This window comes from Scyliorhinus canicula, chromosome 14 (assembly GCF_902713615.1).
Source record: "Scyliorhinus canicula chromosome 14, sScyCan1.1, whole genome shotgun sequence".
Lineage (NCBI taxonomy): Eukaryota > Metazoa > Chordata > Chondrichthyes > Carcharhiniformes > Scyliorhinidae > Scyliorhinus > Scyliorhinus canicula.
This window is the reverse complement of record NC_052159.1, coordinates 67158968-67185376: the sequence shown is the minus strand read 5'-3', so window position 1 is coordinate 67185376 and position 26409 is coordinate 67158968. Positions and strand designations below refer to the sequence as shown.

The window sequence follows — 26409 nt, the reverse complement described above, 5'->3', positions numbered from 1 at the left end:
GATCAAGTCTAACCTTACCTCCCACACACTCCATCACTCCGGCTCTGCTCATCCTTCCCCAAAGAATATATTAAGGTAAAGAAACTGTACACAAATCCCAAAATCAATACTCAGCTTGACACGATAAAACCTTATTAAATCATGATAACCAATGGTGCAGGACATCACATTCAAAATATTTACTTCCCTGCAAATTAATAAATTGGTAAAATTAATGGACAACAACATGATTATCAGGGGGTAATGTCCAGGATAACAATTGAGAGAAGAGGCAGACATCAGGATAAAGTCCATTCCACTGGCGCACAAAGAAAGTAGATCCAGGATAAAGCAGGTTCTGAAATGGAGAGCACTTTTCCTGAATCGAAGCTGCCCAACCTCTTATAATAATATAATAATCTTTATTGTCACAAGTAGGTTTACATTAACATTGCAATGAAGTTACCTTGAAAAGCGTCTAGTCACCACATTCCGACACCTGTTCGGGTACACGGAGGGAGAATTCAGAATGTCCACATTACCTAACAGCACGTCTTTTGGGACTTGTGGGAGGAAAGCGGAATACGCGGAGGAAACCCCAGACACGGCGAGAATGTGCAGACTCCACATAGACAGTGACGCATGCCGAAATCGAACCTGGGACCCTGGTGCTGTGAAGCAACAGTGCTAACCACTGAGCTACCATGCTGCCCTTGATCAAGATTCCCAAGGAATGGCAGCCAGTTCTTAAATATGGCTGGGAACATCTCCACCACCTCACTGGAGACAGCAGACATGATCGAACTCCTCAACAGCTACCCAGATTCCTTCAAACAGAGACAACGCTCTTTCTGCTCCAAGAACCTTCTTGTGCGCCACCACCGCCTTTATAAAGATACCTCACAACTCTTGAAATTGGGCTTTAACATCCTGCACCACAGAGCAAAGACCATCAGACCCTCATTGCTAGCAGCCATCTTCCATCGGTGTGCACCATATCGTCAGGGCAGGAAAACTCTCAAAGGTAGCTGTGCCACTAAAGACTAGGCCCCACCCCAACTCCCTCCAGCCACCACAAATCAATGAGGATTAAAGCATATTGTCTCGACTCAAAAGTGCTGAAACATAGACCAACAAATGTCGGTACATAGTAAAAGCCATGTAAACCGAAGAAAGACATAAAAGACACGCGCATAAGGATAAAAACAAAGATTGAAAGATGAGCAGAGCTGGAGCTCACAAAAACGCAACCGCTCTGGCTCTCACATCTTGTGATTTCCCCCATGAGAGAGATTTTGATCGGTATCCTTCCATCTACTTCAAACAACGGACATGCAGCTTTGGTAGTCCAGACTACTAAACGGTGCCTTTAATATTAACAACATCATCAAGAGTTAGAGACAATGAGAGTAAACTGGATCATCAATATAAATACTGTGACTATAAAGGCAGGTCAGAGCTTGGGAATTCTATTGCAAGTAACCTACCTGCTAACTCCCCAAAACCTATCCAACATCTAAAAGGCACAAGTCAGGAATATGATGGAATATTCTCCACTGGCCTGGATAAGTGCAACTTCAACACTCAAGAACCTCAGCATCATTCTGGGCAAAGCAGCCCACTTGATTGGTATCCTTTCCACCACTATCATCATTCACTCCTTTTACTACTGACGGACAGTGGCAGCGGTGTATTGATTCCGAGAGAAATTATGCCGTCAGGAGTGTTAAACTCTTGACAGGCAAACAGGTGTGGGTAGATCCATGATGGCAAGGTCAGAGGGAAGAAACCAGACAAAGTGCAATCCAAAACAAGTCCTCAATGGTGGATGAAGGCTGCAGCAGTAGGGAGATCCCCAGTCGTTGAAGTTCCCTTGCCACAGGAACTGGACCTACCTTCTGTCAAGAACCGTGTGTCCATGAACAATAGTATAACCATGTTAAAAGATGTCCCACACCAGGCGTCTACCTAGAAGAAACCAACACCCCCCCCCCCCACACACACAAAGACAAGCCCCGCTGTGATCGGCGAGAAGTGATGGGGACAGGACCGTGAGGTCTGGAAGTCCCTAACTTCGGACCAGTATGTAGGCATTGGAGTTTGATTCAGTCGTCTCGCTCTTGGAATAGGAATAGGAAAAAGGCAGCTTTCTTCGCGATTGAGCAGCCCTCTTCAGAACACACTCTTCTCACCCTACGGGGGGAAAGGACTAGAAAAGATGCCCTAAAGATAGTCTATTCCGCCCCCAATCTGCCTGGAAAACTGCATCCAACAGGCTCATCTACCTGCGGTCAGAAAATCAAAGTTAAACTCAATTTCGGAACCTAGAATGTTGGCCAGAACCCATGACCACATGGAGTTTCTTAGGTGGACAATCATACTCCTTAGCGAGTGATCAACGAAGACGACATCTTGGGGCAGCACGGTGGCTTTGCTGCCTCACAACCAGGGACCTCGGTTCGACTCAGGCCTTGGGTGACTGCGTGGAGTTTTCATATTCTCCCGGTGTTTGTGTGGGTTTTCTACAGGTGCTCCTGTTTCATCCCACAGTCCAAAGATGTGCAGGTTAGGTCGATTGATCATGCTAAAAATTGTCCCTTAGCGTCAAGAGATGTGCAGGTTAGCTGGGGTTACGAGGTTACAGCTGTAGGGATTCTATCAACATGATGCACTGCATCAACTCGTGAAGGCTTCTTCAAACGCACCTTTCAAAACCTGCAACCTCTGCCACCTAATACGGCATAGGCAGCAGATGTATGGGAACATTACCACCTGCAAGTTCCCCTCCAACCTACATACCATCTTGGAACTGTATTGCTGTTCCTTCACTGTGTCAAAATTCTGGAACTCCTTTCCTAACAGACTGTGGGTGTATCCACACCACATAGGCTCTATCAGTTCAAGTAGTTAGCTCATCATCACCCTCAAGGGCAATTAAGGGGTGGGCAGTAAATGCCAGCTTAGTCATTCATGCCCACATCCCGTGAAAGAATTGTTAAAATGCCCCAAATATGGACCTGAGTTCCAGAAGGACGTTGGCATTTCCTTCAATCAAGTACCTTCCAGCAATTTCCCCCTACATATAAGCTTTTGTCTTTCTTCTTGATATTAATTCACAAGGTCAAGCTGGGTGGGAGATTCAGAGGCCGAGCAGGTCTGCACCTCTAAACACCATGTGTAAGATTCACAGCAAAGAAAGAGGAAAAAGAAATTTTCCAGCTTGGAAGCTGAAATATCAGGTCAATATATCCTGGCATGAACATTGACCTACATTCCACTATGCAAGACAGCATTCATTGACCGTGCGCTATGAAAGTTTAATGTCAACATTGCCACCCTGCAGGAAAGGCAGATTAGATGTCATCAGCTCAATATATGAGGCTAACTACACCTTCAGTTGGCATGTCAAAAACCCACACCACAATGAGCATGATGTAATCTTTGCAGTTAGCAACAAATTGACATGGTCAATTGAGCCACCATTAGCAACATCTGAATGCCTTACCTCTCTCTGTATCAATCATCATGTTCTGTCAATATCATCTACACTTATGCAGGAGCCTTGAATTCCAACATTGCAACAAAGATCAATTCCATAACAATAAAAGCAGAATGCTGTGGATGCTGGAACCTGAAATAAAATGCTGAAAAAACTCAGCAAATCTGACAGCATCTGCAGAGAGAAAACAGGATTGACGTTTTGAGTCGGCATGACACTTCTTCAGAACTAAAGAGAGGGGAAAATGAGTTGGATTATCTACTGTTTAAGAGCGGGTGGTGCTGCTTGAACAGTGATTAGTGGTATCTGGGAGAGATTGCAACTAAAATTTAGCAAAACTTAAGAACAGGTGGCAGATAGGCCGGTGGGGAAGCAGGCGAAACAAAAAATATTTGGGATATAAGAAAAGGATAAGTTGGAGAAGAAAGGTCACAGTCAAAAGTGATTAAATTCAATGTTGAGTCCAGAGGGCTGTAATGTGCCTTATCAGAAGAGGAGGTGCTGATCCTCCAATTTGCATTGGGCCTCACTGTAGTATGTGGACATAAGAGCAAGATGCTGGATTAAAATAGCAAACAACAGGAAGGTTGGGGTCATGTTAGCGGGGGAGGCTGAGCGAAGGTGCTCCGCAAAACTTCACCCAGTCTATGTTTAGTCTCCCCAATGCAGAGGAGACTGCATTGGGAGCAGCCGTTACAGTAGACCAAATTGAAGGAGATGCAAGTGAAATGTTGCTTCACCTGAAAGGAGTGTTTGGAGCCTTTAATGGCGAGGAGGAAGCAGGTAGCGGGGTAGTTGTTGCAACTTCTGAGATTGCAAGGGAAGGCGCTGTGAGAAGGGGCGAGGAGTTGGGTGTGATGGAGGAGTGGTCCCTGCGGATTGATGATTGGGGGTGGGGGGGGGAGAGAGATGTGTTTTGTGGAGGCATCATACTGGAGTTGGTGGAAATGGCGGAGGATGATCCTTTGAATGCAGTTGCTGGTAAGGAGAAAAGTGAGGACAAGGGGTAGCCTATCATGGCTCTGGGAGGGACAGGAAGGGGTGAGGGCAGAGTTGCGGGTAATGGATTGAACCCGGTTGAGTGCCCTGTTACCACGGGGGCAGGTGCGGTGGGGACGACATCTGTTAAGGAAAAAGGCAGACATGTCAGAAGCAGCATTTTCAAAAGTGACATCATTAGAAGAGATGCGACAGAGAGGGAGGAACTGGGGGAATGGATGGAGACCTTACAGGAAGCAGGGGAGCTCTGGCGGAGGTAGCTGTGGAAGTCAGTGGGCTTGTACTGATTATTTGTGGTCAGTCTATCACCGGAAATGGAAACAGAGAGGTCAAGGAAGAGAAGAGAAGTGTTCGAGATGGACCATGTGAAGGTGACAGAGGAGTGGAAATCGAAAGCAAAATCATTAGAATTTTCCAGGTCCAGACAAGATCATGAAGTGGCACCAATCTTCTATTCTTGGGCAGCCCCTCAGGGTTGAGGATGTCTTGTTTCCACTGCCACAGGGAGATGGGTTCTGCGGTGGCTGAAAATTCCAATCCTGGATCCAGAGTCTGCCACAGGTTTGGCAGGGGGTACTTGATGATGTGGGTGGGTGGGACCCGGGTGGGACCCTCTGTATTCCGTGCTCTCCTTCCGCTGTTTACGCTTGGCCTCCGCATGCTCCAGCTTACGATACTCAAGGTGATTAATGCCTTTGCAGATGTTTTTTTCTCCAGCTTGTGTGTTCTAACACAAGCAATTCCCACGTGTCAATGGGGATGTTGCATTTATTTAGGGAGGCTTTCAGAGTGTCCCTGTAGCATTTTCCTCTGCCCTCCTAGTGATCATTGCGGAGCTCAGGGTAGAGCACTTGTTTAGGGAGTCTTGTGTCGGGGATGTGGGCAATGTGGCCCACCCATTGCAGCTGGTTGAGCATGACCAGTGCCTCAAAACTGGGGATATTGATCTGGGAGAGGACGCTCACGTTGGTACGCCTAGCCTGCCAGTGGATTCGCAGGATTCTGCAGAGGCAGCGTTGGTGATATCGCTCCAAGGGTTTGAGGTGTCTGCTGTACATTGTCCATGTTTTTGATACACACAGGAGGGCAGGGACCACAGCTGTTCTGTAGACCATGAGCTTGGTGCTGGATTTGTCTTTGAATACTCTGTTCTTCGGGCATCCAAAGACTGCACTGACGCATTAGAATTGATGTTGGATTTCGTCGTCAATGTCTGCTCGCACCAAGAGGAGGCTCCTGAGGTATGGGAAACCATCCACATTGTCCAAGGGCTCGCGGTGGATCTTGATGGTTGGAGGGCAGTTGTGGCAGGAGCGGGCTGGTAGAGAACCTTTATGTTCCGGATGTTCAGTCTGAGGCACATTTCTCATATGCCTCACTGAATACATCATAGAATTTACATGCAGAAAGAGGCCATTAGGCCCACCGGGTCTGCACTGGCCCTACTTAAGCCCCCACCCCCACCCCCCCACCCTATTCCAGTAACCCAGTAACCCCCACCTAACCTTTTTGGACACTAAGGGCAATTTAGCATGGCCAATCCACCTAACCTGCACATCTTTGGACTGTGGGAGGAAAATGGAGCACCCGGAGGAAACTCACGCAGACACGGAGAGAACATGCAGACTCCGCACAGACTGACCCAAGCCAGGAATCGAACCTGGGACCCTGCAGCTGTGAATCACCAGTGCTATTCTATCGTGCTGCCGATGATGGTTTGTAGCTTGGCCTCTGAATGTGAGGGTGGGGTGGTCTTGGTTCTGGCCTGGAGACATTAGAGGTTCAACAGTTTCTAGCTAGTCCGGTCGGTGGCTCCACTCCAGAGGGGAGCTTCAGTGTGACAGGGTGGAGTGTTGCTGTAAGGAATTTGGAGAAGAGCATTGGAGCTGTTTGACCCCAGTTTGCACACATATTGGGTCAGTGATGATTCCGTTGGTGAGGACCACGGCCTGCATGTCATCGTGGAGCAGGGAGAGAATGGTGCCGAATTTCTGCGGGCAGCAGAATTTGAGGAAGCTGCTCCACAATCCCGAACAGTTGACAGATTTGAAGTCCTTTGCGAGATCAAAGGTCATGTACAGAAGTTGATGTTTCTCCCTACACATTCCCTCGATGTTGCGTGCTGAAGATCATGTCCTTTTTACCGCTTGATGGGCTGAAGCCACACTCAGACTAAGGGAGAAGTTCTTCAGCCAGGGGAGGAGGCGGTTGAGGCGTATTCTCTTGATGGCCTTTCCTGTGGCGGAGAATAGGCAAATCCCTCTGTAATTTTCGCAGTCGGACCCGTCTCCTTCCTTGAAGATGGTCACTAATAAGGCATCTCCGGTATGCTCTCTCATTTCCAGAGGAGGGTGATGAGGTTGTGGATTCTTGTCAAGAGTGCATCTCTGCCGCATTTTAGTACTTGTGCGGGGATTCCATCTGCGCCAGAGGCCTTGTTATTCTTCAGCTGTCGGGTGGCTTTTTTGACCTCACGGCGAGCTAGGGTTGCACTGAGATGGTGGCGGGTAGCTGCTGTGGGATGGTGTCGAGGACGCTTGTGGCGAAGGCTGTGTCTTGGTTGAGTGGGTCCTTGAAGTGCTCTGTCCAGCGGGCATTGACTTCCTCTCTGTCTTTGATGAGCACCATCCGTTTTTGGCTCTTAGTGGGATGGACCCATGGGTACTCAGACCATGGATGGTTTTGATTGTGCTGAAGAAGCCATGCACATCGTGGTTGTCTGCAAATTGTTAAGTTTCCTGCATTCTTTCCAACTACCATCTGTTCTTTAGGTCGCGGGTTTGGTTTCACGTTGGCCTTCAGTTGCCTGTAAGCTTGTTTCCTCTCACTCGCATTTTGGTGGCGCTGCCAGTTCAAGAACACATTGCACTTACGGTCAAGGAGATCCTGGACCTCCTGATCGTTCTTGTTGAACTAGTCTTGGTGCTTCCTGGTTGAGAACCAGATGGCCCCTCGCAGGTGCTGACTATGGTGGATTTTGAGGCAGAGCAGGCACTGTGGGTGTTTTGTGGCTCTGGCCTGTTAGTTGACGCCAGGTTAGCTGTAAGGTGCCAGTTGAGTAGCTCTTTTTACGCGGGATATTTGAGCGGCACCAATATAGTCATCGACGTGACAGAAAAGGGTTGCAAGAGCAGGCTTGAGTAGGACTAGAATAAGGAGTGTTAATAATAATCTTTATTATTGTCAATAGTATGCTTACATGAACATTGCAATGAAGTTACTGTGAAAGGGACTTCCGGTTGCGGCTATGCAGAGCTAAGCCGCATGTTCGGCAGCTCCCACTACTTAAGGACTTTTGGGCCAATTTGAGGGCCCCAAACAGCGCTGTTTTGACGAATCCCGGTGGGGGAAGGTGTCTAGAGGAGCATTCCCTATAATTTATGGTGCTCACCCGGAGTGGGGCAAAGGAAAAAGCTGCAGCAGCTCCCCAAGAAAAGCGGGGGAAGAAGGACAAAATGGCGGCCGGCGGAAAACCCGAGGACTGGTGGAAATGGGCACAGGAGCAGCAGGCCTCTCTTCTGCGCTATTTTGCGGAGCTGAAGGCTGAGCTGCTGGACTCCCTGAATGCGACTACCAACAAGCTGCTTGGGACCCAGGCAGCCCAGGAGGCGTCCATTCGGGAGTTGCAGCAGCAGGCCGCTGAGCAGGAGGAGGAGGCCGTGGTCCTCGTGGGGAAAGCGGAGTTGCACGAGGCACTTCACAAAAAGTGGCAAGACCGCTTGGAGGAGCTGGACGTTCGCACGAGGCAAAAGAATTTGAGGATCCTGGGCCTGGCGGAGGGGCTGGAGGGGTCGGATCTCCCGATGTATGTGGCCACGATGTTGAGCTCGTTGATGGGGGTGGGGTCCTTCCATTTGCCCCTGGAGCTTGAGGGAGCTCACAGAGTGCTGGCCAGGAGGCCTAAGGCAAATGAGCCCTCGAGGGCGGTGCTGGTGCGGTTCCATCAATTCAGCGACCGGGAGTGTGTGCTGCGCTGGGCCAAGAAAGAGAGGAGCAGCAAGTGGGAGAATTCGGTAGTGAGAATCTACCAGGACTGGAGTGTGGAGGTGGCTAAGCGGCGGGCCGCGTTCAACTGGACGAAGGCGGTGCTACATGCCAAGCAGATCAGATTTGGAATGCTGCAGCCTGCGCGCCTGTGGGTGACATACAAGGACCGGCACCACTACTTCGAGTCCCCGGAGGAGGCGTGGGCCTTTGTACAGGCGGAGAAGCTGGACTCGAACTAGGGTCTGGGGACACACTATGGCCGTTGCTGTTTTCGCTGTTGCTGTTCTTCAACTTTGACATGTGTGTTTTTATGCTGGTTTTCTTTTTGCTCTGTTTCCGGGTGGGTCTGTCTGTTGGGTATGGATGTGGGGTATGTGGGGAATGTTGGGGGTTTGTATTTTATATGTTCTCTTCTGTACGGGACTGGGGGTTGGGGTGAAACTGGATTTTGGGGAGCTGCGTCAGAAGGGTGGGGTGTGGCAGTGTGAAAGCGCGGGCTTTCCTCTGGTTTCCCGCGCTGCGGGGCGGGGGGGCGGAGCTGGCGGTGGGGGCGTGGCCTCTACTGGTTTTCTTTCCCGCGCTGAAGCGGTGCCAAGGAGGTGTGGCAAGAGAGGGATGACCCCATGCCGGGAGGGGATGGGTTTTGGCGGGAGCTGCCGGGGTCAGCAGAAGTCAGCTGACTCACGGAAGTACATGGAGGGTGCGTCGCGGCTAGGAGGGGTCCTAGCCTGTAAGGGGGGGGGGGGGGGGGGGGGGGGGGTACCGGGTTGCTGCTGGAATGACCAGGAAGGAGCTGGTGTGGGCCGGGGGGGTAGAGGAGAGGCGTTATCGCCATGGGGAACGGGTCGGGCGGGGCGAGCTGGCCTGGGGCGAGCAGTTGATAAGCCATGGCTAGCCGGCGGGGGAGGGGGGCGGGTTGCCCTCTGATCCGGCTGATTACCTGAAACGTGAGGGGGCTGAATGGGCCGGTTAAGAGAACTAGGGTATTTTCTTATCTGAAGGGGTTGAAGGCGGACGTGGCTATGCTCCAGGAGACCCACTTGAAGGTGGCGGACCAGGTTCGTCTGAGGAATGGGTGGCTGGGGCAGGTTTTTCACTCAGGATTGGACGCGAAGAACCAGGGGGTGGCGATTCTGGTGGGGAAGAGGGTGGTGTTCGAGGCGGCTGAGGTGGTGTCAGACAAGAAGGGCAGATATATTATGGTGAAGGGTAGGCTGCAGGGAGAGAAGGTGGTGCTGGTTAATGTATATGCCCCGAATTGGGATGATGCTGGCTTCATGAGGCGTTTGTTGGGTCGCATTCCGGACCTGGAGGCAGGGGGCCTGATCTTGGGGGGAGATTTTAACACAGTGCTGAATCCCCCACTGGACCGGTCCAGTTCAAGACGGGTAGGAGACCGGCAGCGGCCAAAGTACTGAGGGGATTCATGGACCAGATGGGAGGGGTGGATCCCTGGAGGTTTGGGAGACCGAGAGCGCGGGAGTATTCCTTTTTCTCTGATGTCCATAGGGTTTATTCCCGAATAGATTTTTTCGTCCTGAGCAGGGGATTGATCCCGAGGGTGCAGGATGCCGAGTATTCGGCCATAGCGATTTCAGACCATGCTCCGCACTGGGTTGATCTGGAGACGGGGGAGGCGCGGGACCAGCGCCCGCTCTGGCGCCTGGATGTGGGGATGCTGGCTGATGAGGAGGTGTGTAGGAGGGTCCGGAGAAGTATTGAGGGGTATCTTGATACCAATGACACGGGGGAGGTCCGGGTGGGGATGGTCTGGGAGGCTCTGAAAGCAGTGATCCGAGGGGAGCTGATCTCCATCCGGGCCCATAGGGAAAGGAGGGAGAGGAAGGAGAGGGAGAGACTGGTGGGGCAGCTCCTGGATGTGGACAGGAGATACGCGGAGGCACCGGAGGAGGGGTTGCTGGGGGAACGGCGCAGTTTGCAGGCCAAATTTGACTTGTTGACCACCAGAAAGGCGGAGACACAGTGGAGGAGGGCGCAGGGCGCGGTTTCTGAGTATGGGGAAAAGGCGAGCAGGATGTTGGCGCATCAGCTCCATAGGCGAGATGCGGCTAGGGAAATTGGTGAAGTGACGGATGGGGGTGGGAATGTAGTGCAGAAGGGGACAGAAGTAAATGGGGTCTTTAGGGACTTCTACGAGGAACTGTACCGGTCGGAACCTCCGATGGGGAGAGGGGGGATGGAGAGCTTCATGAACAGGCTATGTTTCCCAAGGGTTCAAGAGGAGCTGGTAGAGGTGCTGGGGGCGCCGATAGAGTTGGAGGAGCTAGTCAGGGGGATTGGACAAATGCAGTCAGGTAAGGCCCAGGGGCCGGACGGGTTCCCGGTGGAATTTTATAAAAAGTGTGCGGATCTGGTGGGCCCCCTGTTGGTGCGAGCCTTCAATGAGGCATGGGAGGGGGGGGCTTTGCCCCCGTCGATATCGCGGGCACTGACCTCTCTGATCCTAAAGCGGGATAAGGACCCCTTGCAGTGTGGATCATACAGGCCTATCTCGCTCCTCAATGTTGACGCCAAGTTGCTGGCGAAGATCCTGGCCACCAGGATAGAGGATTGTGTGCCAGGGGTGATACACGAAGATCAGACAGGATTTGTCAAGGGACGGCAGCTCAACACGAATGTGCGGAGACTGCTAAATGTTATCATGATGCCGGCAGTGGAGGGGGAGACGGAGATAGTGGTGGCGCTGGACGCAGAGAAAGCGTTTGATAGAGTTGAGTGGGGGTACCTGTGGGAGGTGCTGGAGCGGTTTGGATTTGGGGAGGGATTCATCAAATGGGTGAGGCTGCTCTACGCGGCTCCGATGGCGAGTGTAGTTACAAATGGAAGGAGATCAGAGTACTTTAGGCTCTACCGTGGGACCAGGCAGGGGTGCCCCCTGTCCCCCTTGCTCTTTGCACTGGTGATTGAACCTCTGGCTATGGCGTTGAGGGAGTCAGGGAGATGGAGGGGTCTGGTGCGGGGTGGGGAGGAACATCGTGTATCGCTGTATGCGGACGACCTGCTGTTGTACGTGGCGGACCCAGAAGGGGGAATGCCGGGGGTGATGGAGCTGTTAGTGGAATTTGGGGGCGTCTCGGGCTATAAGTTAAATTTAGGCAAGAGCAAGGTATTTGTAGTACACCCGGGAGATCAGGAGGAGGGAATTGGGAGGCTCCCGTTTACGAGGGCAGTGAAGAGTTTCAGATACCTGGGGGTGCAGGTGGCCAGGAGTTGGGGGACTCTCCATAAGCTTAATTTTACCAGGCTGGTGGAGCAGATGGAGGAGGAATTTAAAAGGTGGGACATGGTGCCGCTATCGTTGGCGGGTAGAGTGCAGTCCGTCAAAATGACGGTTCTCCCAAGGTTCTTGTTCCTCTTCCAGTGTTTGCCCATCTTTATCCCTAGGGCCTTTTTTAGAAGGGTGACCAGCAGCATCATGAGCTTTGTTTGGGCGCATGGGACCCCGAGGGTAAGAGGGTCTTCTTGGAGCGGGGTAGAGATGGGAGGGGCTGGCATTACCCAATCTCTCGGGGTACTACTAGGCGGCCAATATGTCGATGGTGCGCAAGTGGGTGATGGAGGGGGAGGGGGCAGCATGGAAACGGATGGAGAGGGCGTCCTGTGGAGATACAAGCGTGGGGGCCCTGGTAACGGCACCGTGGCCGCTCCCTCCCACGAGGTATACGAGTCCGGTGGTGGCGGCTACCCTCAAGATTTGGGGGCAGTGGAGGCGACATAGGGGAGAAGTGGGGGGCTCGATAGAGGCTCCGTTAAGGGGGAACCATAGGTTCGTCCCGGGAAACATTGATGGGGGATTTCAGAGTTGGCACAGAGCAGGCATCAGACAGCTGAGGGACCTGTTTATCGATGGGAGGTTTGCGAGCCTGGGGGAGTTGGAGGAGAAATTTCGGCTCCCCCCGGGAAACATGTTCAGGTATCTGCAGGTAAAGGCATTTGCTAGACGGCTGGTGGAGGGATTCCCTTCGCTTCCCGCGAGGGGGGTGAGTGACAGGGTGCTTTTGGGGGTCTGGGTCAGAGAGGGGAAGATATCTGATATCTACAAGGTTATGCAGGAGGTGGAGGAGGCGGCAGTAGAGGAGCTGAAAACTAAGTGGGAGGGGGAACTGGGGGGACAGATCGAAGACGGGACATGGGCTGATGCCCTGGAGAGGGTTAATTCTTCCTCCTCGTGTGCGCGGCTTAGCCTCATCCAATTCAAGGTGCTGCACCGGGCCCACATGACTGGGACGAGGATGAGTAGGTTCTTTGGGGGTGAAGATAGGTGTGTCAGGTGCTCGGGGAGTCCAGCGAACCATGCCCATATGTTCTGGGCATGCCCGGCACTGGAGGAGTTCTGGAAGGGGGTGGCGAGGACGGCGTCGAGGGTAGTAGGATCCAGGGTCAAGCCAGGATGGGGACTCGCGATTTTTGGGGTTGGGGTGGAGCCGGGAGTGCAGGAGGCGAAAGAGGCCGGTGTGCTGGCCTTTGCGTCCCTAGTAGCCATGCGAAGGATTTTGCTACAATGGAAGGATGCGAGGCCCCCAAGCGTGGAGACCTGGATCAATGACATGGCGGGTTTTATTAAGCTAGAGAAGGTCAAATTCGCCCTGAGAGGATCAGTACAAGGGTTCTTTAGGCGGCGGCAACCTTTCCTCGACTTTCTGGCTCAACGATAGGGTACTTGGACAGTAGCAGCAGCAACCCGGGGGGGGGGGGGGGGGGGGAGACGATGACTATGTTTGTTTATTTAATTTTAATTTATTTTTAAGTTCTCTTGTTGGGGTGGGGGGGGGGGGGGGATGTGATACATGCGTTGATACGGTCTGGGGGGTGTTACAGTTGTTATGGGTTATTTTGTTGCATTTCATTGTTTGTTGTTATATTTTATATTTTCTGTAAAAATCCCCAATAAAAATTATTTTTTAAAAAAAGTTACTGTGAAAATCCTCTTGTCACCACACTACGGCGCCTCTTCAGGTACACTGCAGGAGAATTCAGAATGTCCAATTCACCTAACAGCACGTCTTTAGGGATTTGTGGGAGGAAACCGGAGCACCCGGAGGAAATCCACGCAGACATGGGGAGAACGTGCAGACTCCCAACAGACAGTGACCCAAGATGGGAATGGAACCTGGGACCCTGGAGCTGTGAAGCAACTGTGCTAACCACTGTGCTACCATGCCGCCCATAATAAATGTTCTACATAACCCACAAAGACAGGCATAACTGGGGCCCAAGCAGTTATCTATATCCACACCTTTCACTCACCGACAGATGCTGCCAGACTTGCATTCTGTTTTTTTCTCAATATTATGGCTCTCCAGAGGGTTGGGAGGCACATTCCACCCAGAACAATTACAAAGAACAAAGAAAAGTATAGCACAGGAACAGGCCCTTTGGCCCTCCAAGCCCGTGCCGGCCATGCTGCCCGACTAAACTACAATCTCCTACACTTCCTGGGTCTGTATCCCTCTATTCCCATCCTATTCATGAATTTATCAAGATGCCCCTTAAATGTCACTATCGTACCTGCTTCCACCACCTCCTCCGGCAGCGAGTTCCAGGCACCCACTACCCTCTGTGTAAAAAAACTTGCCTCGTCCATCTACTTTAAACCTTGCCCCTCGCAACTTAAACCTATGCCCCCTAGTAATTAACCCCTCTACCCTGGGGAAAAGCCTCTGACGATCCACTCTGTCTATGCCCGTCATAATTTTGTAGACCTCTATCAGGTCGCCCCTCAACCTCCGTCGTTCCAGTGAGAATAAACCGAGTTTATTCAACTGCTCCTCATAGCTAATGCCCTCCATACCAGGCAACATCCTGGTAAATCGCTTCTGCACTCTCTCTAAATTCTCCACATCCTTCTGGTAGTGTGGCGATTAGAATTGATACTCCAAGTGTGGCCTAACTAAGGTTCGATACAGCTGCAACATGACTTGCCAATTATTATACTCAATGACCCGGCCAATGAAGGCAAGCATGCTGTATCCCTTCATGACTACCTTCTCCACCTGTGTTACCCCTTTCAGTGACCTGTGGACCTGTACACCTAGACCTCTCTGACTTTCAATACTCTTTAGAGTTCTACCATTCACTGTACATTCCCTACCTGCATTAGACCTTCCAAAATGCATGACCACACATTTGTCCGGATTAAACTCCATCTGCCATCTCTCCGCCCAAGTCTCCAAACGTTCTAAATCCTGCTGTATCCTCTTGACGGCCCTCATCGCTATCTGCAATTCCACCAACCTTTGTGTCGTCTGCAAACTTACTAATCAGACCAGTTACATTTTCCTCCAAATCATTTATATATACTACGAATAGCAAAGATCCCAGCACTGATCCCTGCGGAACACCACTAGTCACAGCCCTCCAATTAGAATACTACTTCCATTACTACTCTCTGCCTTCTATGACCTAGCCAGTTCTGTATCCACCTTGCCAGCTCACCCCTGATCCCGTGTAACTTCACCTTTTGTACCAGTCTACCATGAGGGACTTTGTCAAAGGCCTTACTGAAGTCCATATGGATAACATCCACTGCCCTACCTGCATCAATCATCTTTGTGACCTCTTTGAAAAACTCTCTCAAGACCTCCCCTTCACAAAACCATGCTGCCTCTCACTAATACCTCCATTTGCTTCCAAATGGGAGTAGATGCTGTCTCGAAGAATTCTCTCCAGTAATTTCCCTACCACTGCGTAAGGCTCACCGGGCTGTAGTTCCCTGGATTATCCTTGCTACCCTTCTGAAACAAAGGAACAACATTGGCTATTCTCCAGTCCTCCGGGACATCACCTGAAGACAGTAAGGATCCAAAGATTTTTGTCAAGGCCTCAGCAATTTCCTCTCTAGCCTCCTTCAGTATTCTGGGGTAGATCCCATCAGGCCCTGAGGACTTATCTACCGTAATATTTTTCAAGATGCCCAACACATCGTCTTTTTGGATCTCAATGTGACCCAGGCTATTTACACACCCTTCTCCAAGCTCACCATCCACCAATCCCTTCTCTTTGGTGAATACTGATGCAAAGTATTCATTTAGTACCTCACCCATTTCCTCTGGCTCCACACATTGATTCCCTTGCCTGTCCTTCAGTGGGCCAACCCTTTCCCTGGCTACCCTCTTGCTTTTTATGTACGTGAACCAAGGTGGAATGGAATGGATGGCCTTCCCTAACTGTGGAATTGACATTTTCTGGTGGTGGTCAAAGCACCACAGTACAATGGGAGCTTTGTACTTCCAAACACTGTTTGGACTGATCAGAATTCAGACATCAGAAAAAATGAGGAGGCTCTGGTTCAGAAAGCAGGCCCGTCGCCATGGTAATCTTCGTTTCCGGTAGGGGACGTCAGCAGGAACACGAGACCGGAACAGGCGGGACCGGGCTTGGAGGCCGGGGTGAGGGGGGCGGAGCCTCTGATTGGAGGCCGGGGCTGAGGGGGGCGGATGCTGTGCTTGGAGGCCGAGGCTGAAGGGGGCAAAGGTGGTGATTGGAGGCCGGGGTTGAGGGGCCAGAGCTGGTGATTGGAGGTCGAGGCCAGAGGAGGTGATTGGAAGGAAGTCGCTGCCGCTTTGCTTGTTTTGCGCAGTTGGTTTGATTGCAGTGAGGAGAAGACCGGAGCATTGAGAGGATGGAGGTGAGTGGAGTGGATGGTGTCACTGGGCCCTGGACTCTACCTAAACGGTGTGAAATGGAAACTTTTGGGCGAACGAAATTAGCGATCATTCATTCAGTTATTTATAATTAATTTGCAGCCCAGTAAAGGCTTTGACTGAGAATAAGCGGAAAAACTAAACAGATCACTTATCGATGTTGATCTGCCCTGATGAACTTCTTTATTATGGTCATTAAATCTAGTTTCTAAAGCTGCCGTGTAACAAAGTGAGCTGAAACATTAATCACGAGTAAATATTTAATTTGTAGTGGTTATTCGCGGTGTCAGCACCAAGCAGGATGTTTACAAAGCAAACTCTGGCCAGCTATCAGATGTCTAATTTACAGTCATCTTTATTCGATATCACTATCTTTCGCGGTACCAGGTCGTTTCTCAAGGTAGTTCATAGCCTCTGGTAGCAAACTCCAGAGGCTGAAGTTATCTTCCTGATCTATAGGCATTCCGCACACGTCTACAGAGCAGACTACGTTTTACTTCCTGTTCAGTTTGTATTTCCTGAGTCAATCAATAATAAACTGAAAAATTAATTGTATCGAACAGGTTACAAAAACGTGTTGTTGGTGTTGTGGAAACTGCTCTTGCAATACAAACGACGAATCCCACCGCTATAGGGATGTAGGGTGATTCTGCAATATTAATCAAGCAGTAAGGTTTTTGTTATGCATTACAGCTTACTGTGATCTCATGTAAAATTCTCCATTTGCGTTATAAATTAAAGATGGAATATACTTACATTTACATGGCACAGTGCCATAGCTAACTAATTATCAATTAGAAAAGCAAAGTACTGCAGATGCAGGAATCTGAAACAAAAGCAGAAAATGCTGAAAAATCTCACCAGGTCTGACAGCATCTGTGGAGAGAGAAGGGAGCTGACGTTTTGAGTCTGGATGACTCTTCATCAGAGCTAAATAGGACTGGAAATAGGGTGAGATTTATACTGTTTTGAGGGAGGGGGTGTGCAGGCTGAGCAGTAGGGCTGGATAGTGGGCCAGCAATAGATGGATGCTGGGGAGTGATTGAAGGATGCTGGGGAGAGATTGACAAAGGTGTCGGGGATATCAACCATGTCAGCAAATGCCGCCACCAGCTTGGTGTTGGTTATGACACTGGGAAAACTCCTTTCACTCATATCACTACTGCTTTTATATGAAGGTCGAGTCTTAGAATGGGCTGTCTTATTTGGTTTTGAAGTAACATTGACCAACTTCGCTCCAGTCTCAATTCCGCAATGCAAAATGTCCTGACTGCATTCCCCCATGAAATTCCAGCGTGGTTTACGCTGGTTTTTACTTTACCAGTATTGATGAGATACGGCTGACCGGGTATTTCCTGCGGTGAGCATAAGCAAGTTGCCCTCCACAGAAGAAAACCGAGTTCTTTCCCAGCGGCATTGTTGTTGAGATAAGATGTTGACACCGATGTCTCCTCTGGATTGAGACAAAGGTGTCAGCTCTGGAAGTGACATTCCAATCGATCCAGGCGTCTGGCATTGATGCCTGCATCATCAGTGTTATGTTATTGGAATAGATGAGCTTCCAGAATTTGGTACAGGTCATATCCACCACAAACATACTGGAAAGTGCCAATGGGAGAACCAACCCACGTGGTAGACCAATATTGAATGTTTAAGTTGATCTTGTCACCCAGATAATGCAGAATTTATGGTTCCTCATTATGATGTTGGTAAGTGTAAGGTACAACATATAATAATGATAGATGAAAGCTTCAGTACCAGGCCATTACGCTGGTGTTGTATGCCAATGATGAACTCCAGTCTCAACTGCTGCTGGAATCCTGCTTCACTGTTGATAATGAGTGCAAGGATCTGGCCTGAGTAGATTTTTCCTTTTGCCCTTCACAGAATGGAATGGGAATTTGTACGTCACCTGGAAAGGTAGATGCGGCTTAATATCTCATCTGAAAGATGGCACCTCTTACCATGCAGCACACCTTTAGTTGTATCTCCAGTGTCAGTCTAGATTATGCAATCAAATCCTCGAGTGGGGGGATCCCGAACCTTTTGATTCTGCTGAGAGTGTTGACAAATGAGCCAAACTATTAATAGATGGGAAAACAGTGCAAAATGATCTCGTTCTTTGTGTTTTGAATCTTCCATTTATTAAAAAGATGTTGTGGCAGCAATGTTGAAATCAACCGATAACAGTGGCAGCCAATTCCTTTTCTGTCGCCATCAACATTTTACAATACACAGTAAGATGGGGCAATGGAGGTAAATTATGTGACTTATGTTGGCTGATATGTAACGTTATTTTTTGTACTTTTTTTACAAGTGAATAAAGCAACTTATGGCAGTCTCAGTCAGGGAAAAGTCGATCAACTATTGTTTTGGACAAATTTCAAAAGTATCTTTTACATTTTGTAAGAAAGTTCAATTTTTTGCTATAACACTGCTCAGATATGTAGCATAAAAGAAGAAAAATGTAGCATGTAAATGGTTAATCTCTGTAACCTGAGAAGTTTCTGTATCAACTAAGAAAGCGTGATATTTTTCACGATAACCCTTAAGCATGTATTTCAAAGATTGCATTATATAAAGGACTGTGCTGCACAGTACTTTCTTGTAACGAATGCCAAGGTATGTTTTGGAGCTGTCTAACCAACTTCAGGATGTAGGGTAAGGATTAATAGTTAGATGTTGTTTAATTTGGATGAATGCACAAAGTGCTATACTTGTATACTAGCAGGAGTTTGACAAGGCATAGTACAGTCTTCAGTTATTTTTACTGCTTTAACTAAACGAAATACTGAAAATCGTATCGAAGGAAAAAATGTTGCTACAGCAACAATCATTTAGATGTATTCTGCCGGAGTTGCAGCGTACAGATTTTCTTCATGTATCAGCTGTAAAAGGAAGCAGAAAATTACTTTGAACTGCTTTTCTACAGGTTTTCATATCCTACAGCATGATTCTGTGAAATAACCAATGGGTATCATTTGCTCTTATTTATAGAGTCGTAACTCCTACAATGCAGAAGGAGGCCATCCTGCCACTGACCCTCTGAAAGAGCATCCTACCTAGGCCCACACCCCACCCTATCCCCGTAATCCTACCTAAACATTTGGACACTAAGGGACAATTTAGAATGGCCAATCCACCTAACCTATGCATCTTTGGACTGTGAGAGGAAACTGGAACTTCCAGAGGAAACCCACACAGCCATGGGGAGAATGTGGAAACTTGATACAGTCACCCAAGGTTGGAATTGAACAAACCTGGCCCATGGTGGATTTTAAATTTCCATTGCCATGGGGTGGATATGCTGCAAAAAGATCCCACTGTTGCATGGAGGACTTTTAAATATTACTTTCTTGTGTCTGATATAAGCTACATCACCATTCTTACGAATTTCCAAAATAAATCACTAAAACTCTCCACAGGTAGAAATTCAGTTTGCCTGATAGTTAAGTGCACACTGTCCATTTATCCAAGTAAAAGTATCTTTTAGTCACCGAGAAAGAACACGGGTCCAGGATAAAGGATCGCAAATCTGCATAATGTTGAATTATAAAGCACCGGGTTGCATAGAAACATTAGGAGATAGGGTGAATTGACTTTTTGTTAGAATGTTGAGTTGTTTTGCTTTACGTGTGTGGCTTGTCTTAGCTGTTGTGGTGTAATTTGTCACAGTTGTCAAAATGTGAGCAGCTTTTTCAGAGCAGGTTGTTAGATGTGGATTGGCCTGAAGCCTCCTCAGTAAGATAAAAACGTTTAATAAAATATTATCCTTTCTTAGCTTTATAATTACTGAGCATCAACCAGGCAGGGAAAACATCAAGGAAAAGCTGTAAAATTGTAATAATGTTGCATTAACACAGTGTGGCAGAGTATGCGCTCTTCAATTGATTTAGAGTGTCGTGAATTGTGCCAGTTGCTGTGGGACAATTTACCACAGCTGTCATAATGTGAGCAGAGTTTTCAGAATGGTTTGTTGGATACGAATTGGCCTGAAGCCTCCTGAGATGGAAGCTAATAAGGTTTCGTTTTTCAGCTTTTTAGTTACAGGGCATCAGTGAGGCAGGATTAAGCTTGAGGAAAAGCTGCATAATTGTAATAAAGCTGGGTAAACACAGTGTGACGTGGGAATGCATTCTGCTGAATGCCCTCTCAGTATAAAATGTATTGCTTGAATTTCTCCTCTGTATTGTTTAAGTTGAGTAGAACTGTAGTTCGGCCAGTTGATTTTGGTAATGAAGTGTATAATTATTATTAAAGCATCATTGAATCATGGAACTTACAGTGCAGAAGGAGGCTATTCGGCCCATCGAGTCTGCACTGGCCCTTGGAAAGAGCACCCTTGCAGCCGAGTATGAGGCCATTGTGCTAAACTAGCCCGAGAAACCCCGGGGCTAATTTGGATTAGTTGGAATAAGAAATGTGATATTTATATGCTGAATTTGAACTTTAGTTTAGGATTTCCCAGTTATCTGTTAGAGGTGCAAAAATGAGGTATTGACGACATATGGTTGTGGTTATTGTGACTATTGATGCCATATTAAAACACAGCAACCAACTTTTAAATTGTAACGCTTCTGTTTTTGTTTAACAGGAGAGCAGTCAGGATGGTGTGCCTTCACCAGCAACCCCTGGAACAGGAAAATCTAAGGTTTGAAATAAAAATATATTTTCTTAAATATTAACTTGTTACAATACCCATCACTGATAACTTAAAAAAGATTTGAATTCTTAATGACCGACTTAAAGGAGTCACATGAAAAATTTTAAATCTTTTACTGCAATAAACAAATTAAAATCAATATCAACTGACCATTACTTAGTAGGCAGCTAATACTTTCAACTACAGAACAGATAATCCTTAACACGACAGATAACCCCATTTACATACATAAATAAGGTAAATCATATTCTCTGCAGAATTGCAGTCTTTGCAGTAAACAGTCCCAGCTTCCCGTGAGTTCACGTCTGTTTTGCTGAGTCATAATGTCCAATGATCGGTAGGGCCTTGTTCCTCAGACTTCTGAAAATTCCCAAACCATCCTCCAGCAAAAAGGTTCGCTCTAGTGTTTTATTCTCCTCCCCTTGCCAGGAAAAATGCCTTCGATCTCTTCAGGTTCCTTCTCTTTACCCAGAAGACAAGCGTTCACTAGCATTCTGCATGGTAGCTAGTGAAGATATGCTTTTTCCTGCGGCTTGCAACAGCTGCTGTCTCCCTCTCTTCGTTAAGGGTATTTTTCAGAGTTCCTGGGAGTTTACACAAAGCAGAAACAGCTGCCTCAGAGTCTGGAAGTCTACCCATGACAAAGCCAGATGCTCTGTCCTTTGTGTTCAGCTCTTAAAGCTGACATGTAGATTTCAATGCAGTTTGCCCTGGACCACCTGTCCCCATGATAAACAGGTCACATCAGCTTATCTTCGGGTATAACTAGCAGCAGATCACATGACCCTTTTAAAAATGTCATTTGTTTACCATGAGTTTGATGAGATAGTCCAAAACATAACCATCTTATAAAACCTCGCATTCATAACAAGCTACACAATTTTTCAGAACTTGTTTTTAAAAATTCATTGTGAATTGACATTGCAATATGTTGAGTCCATACTAATTTATGTTTTACTGTATTTACAGCTCGACACTCTACCAAAGGAAGACCTCATAAAATTCGCAAAGAAACAGGTTATGCTTTTACAGAAGACAAAGTCAAAATGCACTGGTAATGTATATAGTCAATACAGATCTTTGAATAGAAAATTCACTATTAGCCCCCTTTTTTAAAAACAATTAAGATGTACATTGTTTATTCGCTTATATAGTGAATGCTGGTTCACAAGGCTATATAGGAAGGGCTACGCTACCCATTGCATGGGAAGCTGAAAATTACAATTATTATTTTGTACTCTTGTTCCTCTTCATTGAATAGTTTAATTCTAAATAAGGAACTGATCATTCCATTTTAGTGGTCCCGCCTCCTGTCATTTTAACTCCACATCACCTGGCATTGTGGATGCAGTAATAAATTCAATAACATCTGTAGTACAAGCTGCCTGTGTAATGTGCTAAGATGGCACATGATTCGGATTGTACACTCCGATAAGCATACCTAAGTAAAAACTTACAACCTTGCTCTTGGTAATCCGTGCTCTTTCCTTGAAAATATGATCACTTGCGAAGTTTAGTTTGCAGAGAGTGGCAGCTGTGCACTTGTTTCACAGTAGTTAGCACTGCTGCTTCAGAGCACCAGGGACCCGGATTCGATTCCCGTCTTGGATCACTGTCTGTATGGAGTCTGCATGTCCTCCCTGTGTCTGTGTGGGGTTCCTCCGGGCGCCCCGGTTTCCTCTCTCAAGTCCAGAAAGATGTGCTTGTTAGGTGAATTGGACATTCTGAATTCTCCCTCAGTGTACCCGAACAGGCGCCGGAGAGTATATTTAATTACTGATAATCCAATAAATATGCATGTATTGTTTAATTTTTACTTTGGCAGATTTAGATCTAATCGAGCAGTTTATTTTTCAATGGTTTTACGATGCATATTATCATTTCAGCACTGGAAAACGAAATTGAACAGCTCAAAACAAAATCAACTATTGAAACTAATGATGCAGTCCTCCAGGTAATAAACATGAAGCAGATCAATGATTGTTTTAATTTTGTTTTGAGTGATAATCATCTGTAAAGAAAATGATTGGTAGTTGCACAAGTCCATCCAAAACGAGATTTTTGTCTTTCGGACTTTTTTTGTAAAATTACAGTTTAAAAAAAAATAAAAATTTTAGAGTACCCAGTAAATGTTTTCTAATTTAAGGGGCTATTTAGCGTGGCCAATCCAACTACCCTACATATCTTTTGGGTTGCGGGGGGTGAAACCCACACAAACACTGGGAGAACGTGCAAACTGCACACGGACAATTAACTAAGGCTGGGATCGAACCTTGTACCTTGACGCCGTGAGACAGCACTGCTAACCACTGCGCCACCGTGCTGCCCTATAAAATTGCAGTACTTCAACTGCAAATTGTTTTGTTTGCAATAAGTAGATGTGAATGTGATTTGTTGTAAAATGATGGGTTATACCAAATCATTTGTCCTGGTCATTTTATAGTGAAAATGGCTCTTCCTTTTCATGACTTGTAGCATTTTGCCAGCATTATTTTCCATCATCTGTATTTTGTGCCTATTTTCATTCCTCCACTTTCCCTCAGACATCTTTGCCAAAATATAGTTCTTTGGTGCAGGTGGCCCTTAAACACTTGTCTGGTTAACCATTCTTGTTCTTTGAGCTTAGATAGCAAATGTCATCCGAGTACTCAAAGCCTGTTCTTGCTGAGTGTCCACTTATAGTGCAGTGTCGGGAATGCAAAATGTGACTGATGTTTACACTACTATAGCACAGGATGCAGGATAGATTATAGTCCTTCTCGTCTGGATGATATAGTGCCACATCACAATGTGCATTTACTCATTGAATCATCAAGAGAGTTGCAATCTTTCACGGAGTTTTCAAAATGGCATCAAGACTTCTTTAAGCTTTTGCTCATTGTGCTGTGCCTTCATGTGCTCAGAGGAAAATAAATAGGCATTACTGTTCATTGAATACTACATTGGCTGAAGGGCAGTAAGAGTTTAAATATGGATAATATAAGAAAAATAGTAGTTAATCACATTGTGGGAGAAAATTTGTCTATGCTCTATCATGGTGTTGGCTGCTTTATAAAGTTGTTAAAGAGCTTTATTTACATAGTCTGAGTAAATAATATAGATTATCATAGAATTTACAGTGCAGAAGGCCATTCGGCCCATCGAGTCTGCACCGGCTCTTGGAAAGAGCACCCTACCCAAGGTCAACACCTCCACCCTATCCCCATAACCGAGTAACCCCACCCGACACTAAGGACAATTTATCATGGCCAGCCACCTAACCTACACATCTTTGGACTGTGGGAGGAAACCGGAGCACCCGGAGGAAACACACGCACACACTGGGAGGATGTGCAGATTCCGCACAGACAGTGACCCAAGCCGGAACCGAACCTGGGACCCTGGAGCTGTGAAGCAATTGTGCTATCCACAATGCTACCGTGCTGCCCTATCATAATTGGATAATGTTAACCTTTTTATTTGTGTGCTGTTCACACACGTTAAGTGCATATTCTGTAAGTAAGCAACTTTGACTAATGAAATTGCACAGAATTAATTTTTGGATTAAGTATCTGTTTATATTTTTTAAGACTTTGTATTATGCAACAAGTGACCTTCATTTCTTTAGTGATTAGGAAATTACTTCTGTCTAGCTGAATGCAATAATAAATCAGAACTTTTTATATAACGTTTTAAAATGTTTGTTTCTTAAATTTGATTCATTATTGTAATTTATACTATTCTGCTTATTTGACCAGGAACTGACAACTAGGCTTGATTCCTTGCTTTTGGAAAAAGCAGAAGCTCAGCAAAGTGCAGTTTCTCTTCAAAAGGAGATTGAAAAAAATAAAGAAGAATTGAAGGTAGTGACTGATGATTGAATGTTTATTTTTAAGAAAGTGATAATTGTCTATCTGTTCCCTGAGTTCTGTAATTTCATCCCAAGTCCTCTTTCTTGAACACCCTCCTTAAAATTTACATCTTTGACCAACTTTTTAATTGACCCTCCTAACATACAATGCAGGAAATCCTGCCTTGACTATGCTTCCCTCACTTTCTCCTATCCTGTAATTCTACAGTGTTGCCTCTAAAATAGTTAACTGCATTTCTCCTCTTCTGTACTGAAGCTATTTCTGCCTCTCACATTAATGCTCCTCGTTTGGCTCCAGACTGGTTGAAGGTCTAACAACAGACCCTGTTTAATTAATTCAAGGGAACGCCAACCACATTAGATATGGAGTCACATATCGGCCAGACCAGGAAAGGTCAGCAGAATTCTTTTGAATTTCATTTCACCGGTTGTACTAGAATTTTAACTCGTGTCTCCAAGTGATTAGTCCCGGCCCATTGTTGTGACTGGTTGGGAAGGGGCCAGGGTGGGATAAGTGCATACTCGCCTGTTGGCAGGTGATGTGTGTATAAAGTCCACTGCAGGGCCTCAGTTAAATGAAAGGTCTTGGTTTCTCACTTGTCCAGAGTAATTACCTGGCCAGAAAGCAATATCGCAAATTCGGCAGCACTTGGGGTTACACCCAAGAAACTGAGAGTGGTTCCAGCTGCAAGTGGAAGGAGGAGCTCATGGGCAATCATGCTAACTACAAAATGCATTGCAAAAACTCATCAAGGCTCCTTAGAGAGCACTTTTCAAACCCATGACCACTACTACCTAGAAGGGCAAGGGCAGCAGACACATGGGAACACCGCCAACTAGATGTTCTCCTCCAAGCCACTCGTGAAAGTATATCGCTGTCGCTTCACTCCCTGGATCAAAATCCTGGAACTCCCTTCATAATCAAACTTGTGGGTGTATCTATACCGCAGAGACTGCAGCAGTTCAAGAAGGTAACTTCTCAAGGGCAATTAGCAATAGGCAATAAATACTGGCATAGCCAGCGATGTCCACATCCGATGAATTAATATTTTTAAAAGTGTTGTCAATCATTGGGGAATGGGGGGGCGATGTGAGGATGATTTCCCTCGTGATGAAGAATGGGGGATTTCCCTCATCAGGTTGTGTTGGAAGCCCTCTCGTGATTGCTGCCACCCTTATTCTGCTGTGAACAGCTCCTGGCGCAACCTTAATTTTATGTTATGTCAATGATCTCATCAGGCCATGACTTCAGCATCTTTTGTAGACTAGGCATTTTTTAGTGGGAGCCTTGTTGATTTCCTAAATCCTTCCTGTTAATAGTAGGGTGGCTAGGGTAGCAGGATTTTAACTTGCAAGTTTGTAACCCCTTTCCTGTCTATGGTGTTATGAGTGAGTTCAAATCTACCTGCTTGAATGTTTTTCGTACTTTTGTCATCTTGACTACTTGCCCGCACATTCAGAAAGATTTGCCTGGCAATTTTTTTTCTTGTTTCTTTTGAGATTAAGCATCACTGGCAAGGGCAGCATTTGTTGTCCATCCCTAATTGCCCTTAAGATGGTGATGAGCTCCTTGATCCATTGCAGTCTATGGGTTGTTGGTATACCCACAGTGCTGTCAGAAATGAAGTTGCAGGTTTTTGACCTTCAGCAGCAGTGAAAGGATAGCAACGTAGTTCCAAGTCAGGTTGATGTGCAACCTGGAGGGGAGTTGCAGGTGGTGGTGTTCCCATGTGTTTGCTGCCCAGACTCTTCAAGGTGGTACAGATCA

The 26409-nt window shown here is 47.1% G+C and overlaps 1 protein-coding gene across 3 annotated transcripts in view; it reads left to right on the top strand.

Moving 5' to 3' along the window:
• The first annotated feature begins 15931 nt into the window (after nt 1-15931).
• LOC119977083 (GRIP and coiled-coil domain-containing protein 2) overlaps nt 15932-26409 on the top strand; it is a 93927-nt gene continuing 83449 nt past the window's right edge. Inside the window, exons 1-5 of one of the 3 annotated variants that reach the window (XM_038817662.1) lie at nt 15932-16112; nt 20723-20779; nt 21761-21845; nt 22678-22745; nt 24529-24633. In XM_038817662.1, coding sequence (XP_038673590.1) covers nt 16107-16112; nt 20723-20779; nt 21761-21845; nt 22678-22745; nt 24529-24633 — 321 coding nt within the window. In that variant the 5' untranslated portion in view covers nt 15932-16106. Of the gene's footprint in view, nt 16113-20722; nt 20780-21758; nt 21846-22677; nt 22746-24528; nt 24634-26409 lie in introns of all 3 variants that reach the window. The other 2 variants (XM_038817663.1, XM_038817664.1) reach the window with 2 other exon arrangements.